Here is a 2,747-nt window from a genome sequence, read left to right as displayed (position 1 = left end):
TTATGATATGGTTGGCCAGAGCAAGGCTGTAATTCAATTGGATGGTCCTGCCTGAGAAACGCCTCTGCCTTTTCGAGGTTAATTAAAAGCAACCGTCGCAAATACTTCGTGGGTGACATTTAGTGGCTGCATTCTGTTGCCCATAATTCCGTCCAATCGCGGATTGAACTGGACTAAGCAATCGCTGTGGCAAGCGGAGTGCTATCCGACGATGAGCGCGGAGACTAACAGCCTTAATTCGTTGACGGCTCAAAAGGAGGTCAATCCGCCACGCCGTAGTAAGGGCCCACTGCTGCACTACCAGCAAGTCAGCGGCATGATCTCGCGTGATTGGCCAGCGTGCCGCTTAGAAGCCAAGAGTCCAAACGAGCCCCCTGCTCTGTGGCCAGGCCCAGGACTGGGGCCATGAAAGACATGTTCCGAACCTAAGCCTACTACAGTATTTGTTCTAGAAGTCAATGACTTTTCAGTGTGAAATCAAGGAAATTGCAAAGTGTGACACGTTTGTGCAGTAAACCCATCAGTCTCGGTAGAAACATTGCGGGAAAAGCGGCACAGCTACATTAGAACCAAGCGTTTCAAGGAGCCTTGGTGACCCCACTACAACATGATTGGTTGTGCGTGCAGCGCGAAAGTCAATGCACAACGGAGCGAATCTCCTGGCAACCGAGATCTCTGCAGTGCTGGCGAAATCTTCATTATGTGCAAGAGGTCGAGCCAGAGAAAGTAACGTCGAAAGGATCTACGGCGACTTCCAGTATTCCCACATTGACCACCGACTGGATTTCATTTCATACAACTCCTTACCGCCAGTCTATAATGCGTCCCAATCTGATCGGGCCAATGAGGATCAGGCAGGCGATCAATGGCTGCAGCGTAGCAGCTGTTTGAATCCGATTCATTTGCTGATGGGACAGCTAGTGGAAAGGCAATGCATGGGCGGAAGTGTGGCGTAGGAGCTCCAAAAGTTGAAATGTTAAGGCAAGACCCTCCAATTGAGCGAGTCCTTTGGTCCGACCAATCATGCAACGAAGCACCCACATTTGCTAAATTTTACGATACGCGTTTTCATTGGTGGTCTAGTTGAACAGGCCTGCTCGTATGTTCTCTGACCGTTGATTCGAAATCCTGAGTTACACATTGTCGTGAGTGACGGATCTAACGAAATTCGTTTCTGCCGAGATTGCGGGTCCGTACAGTAACCGTATTCAAGGGTTGATTGCAGGAAAAACAAATGCTGATACTGTACTATACTGAATTGTACTGTACTGTACTGCACGGAGGTGCTGTATGAAAAACATAAGTTTGTAATCACATGGTAAAATGATTTGGTTCTGGAGAGGCTCAGGGGCTGTTTGGGAGAGGCGCTGCCAAAGCCCTATGATAGATTCCCGTCCCGGCAGAGTGGTGGTATGGGCTCTAGGTCTGATGCACAACGGAAGCGTGCTATTTTGGGGTTATTAATTCGAAAAGCCGAGAACAGCGCACTGCCCTGGAATTAATCCCTCCTTTCGGGACCGCACTCGGAAGGGAGGCATGGGGTAACTTTGCCTTGTTCATACAGCACACTTGAAGCCAATTTCAATTTTGGCTACATGATCTCCCGTAGATCTATCTCTCCTTTACTCGTACTCGAAATGAGTATGCACTTTCAGGACTTCTATCTCCCATCAATGCCGGCTAGCTTGAGCCACAGTATCTGGTTGCAGCCTGCCATATAACCCTCCACAAGACCCCAGGAGTTTATTTTTATGACATTGTTGGGAAGGTTGGCGGTATGACATTGTTTTTGGAAAATGAGGTTACTGAATTCCAGGTGTGGCTATGTGCAGAGCCCTAGCTGCGATACCAAAGTCCCAAAGTAGGTCTTGCGGGCCGGCTTGAGGTCTCCCACAGCCTGCGCCTTGTTCCAGAATTAGGCTCCTGGTAGTTATGATTGACAAGCCTTGTTTTGGTTTCTAGTTTTCCTTCCAAAACAAAAAGGCAGGTTATGACATCTCATATAAGTTGTCGGCGGCTGGCTTGCATGAAAATAGCCCGTGCAAGACTGCCGCTCGAGATCAACAGTATTGGCATTGAATTAAAGACAGAATCATGGTTCATGCGTCAAATCCCCCTACTGAAGACGAAATCACTGTGGCGCTCCAGGATTCGTATTACTTCGACTCAGATAATCCGTTCCAATGGTCCTCATACGACAGTCAACTGGATGGCCAGTGGCTGCCTAACGACCAAATTGCCAATTGGTTCGACCCCGCGACTCTCTCCGGCGTGGAATGGTCAGATCCATTGTTTGTCGATCCAACCCTTGAGCAAGGATTCTCGACTCAAACTCCGAACCATGACGCGTCACAGACAGGAGTCTACGAAAGAGAAAACGTTGCGGCCCATTCTGTGACCGAGGAAAGGTGCGATCCAGCCATCGCCCGCCTTGAAGAAAGAATGTGTGCCTTGGAGAAGCAGGTAGACTGCAGGCTTTGCGAGGTTGAGGCAGTAGTCAAGAATGTTCGGACTGAGTAAGCATCTTCCACGTTGAATTTGAATGCGCCGTTAATAAGGTGTTTGCAGGTTGGAAGAAGACAAGACAAGGTTCTGTAGCGAAATTGATGAGCATATCCAACGATTAAGAGGATGGGCGCTCGAGGTGCAGGGTTTCTTTGGCAGGGTCACACAGTACAAGCCAGGACAGTGAGCAGAATAGCATCTGTAAGATATAAATCTACACTCATCAGAGGCCTTCTGAATCA

At 48.7% G+C, this 2,747-nt stretch overlaps 1 protein-coding gene across 1 annotated transcript; it reads left to right on the top strand.

Annotated features, from left to right (window-relative positions):
* Nucleotides 1–2,094: 2,094 nt before the first annotated feature.
* On the top strand, nucleotides 2,095–2,520 carry J7T55_009314 (uncharacterized protein; the record flags this gene model as incomplete). The annotated part of the gene is made up of 1 exon (XM_053136365.1): nucleotides 2,095–2,520. The coding sequence occupies one exon, from the start codon at nucleotides 2,095–2,097 to the stop codon at nucleotides 2,518–2,520; it is 426 nt and encodes a 141-aa protein (XP_052986055.1).
* Nucleotides 2,521–2,747: the final 227 nt, after the last annotated feature.

This window comes from Diaporthe amygdali (assembly GCF_026229845.1).
Source record: "Diaporthe amygdali strain CAA958 chromosome Unknown NODE_127_length_4269_cov_116_639552, whole genome shotgun sequence".
NCBI lineage: Eukaryota > Fungi > Ascomycota > Sordariomycetes > Diaporthales > Diaporthaceae > Diaporthe > Diaporthe amygdali.
Note: the sequence above shows the minus strand (reverse complement) of the source record. Positions and strands in the feature narration are given on the sequence as shown.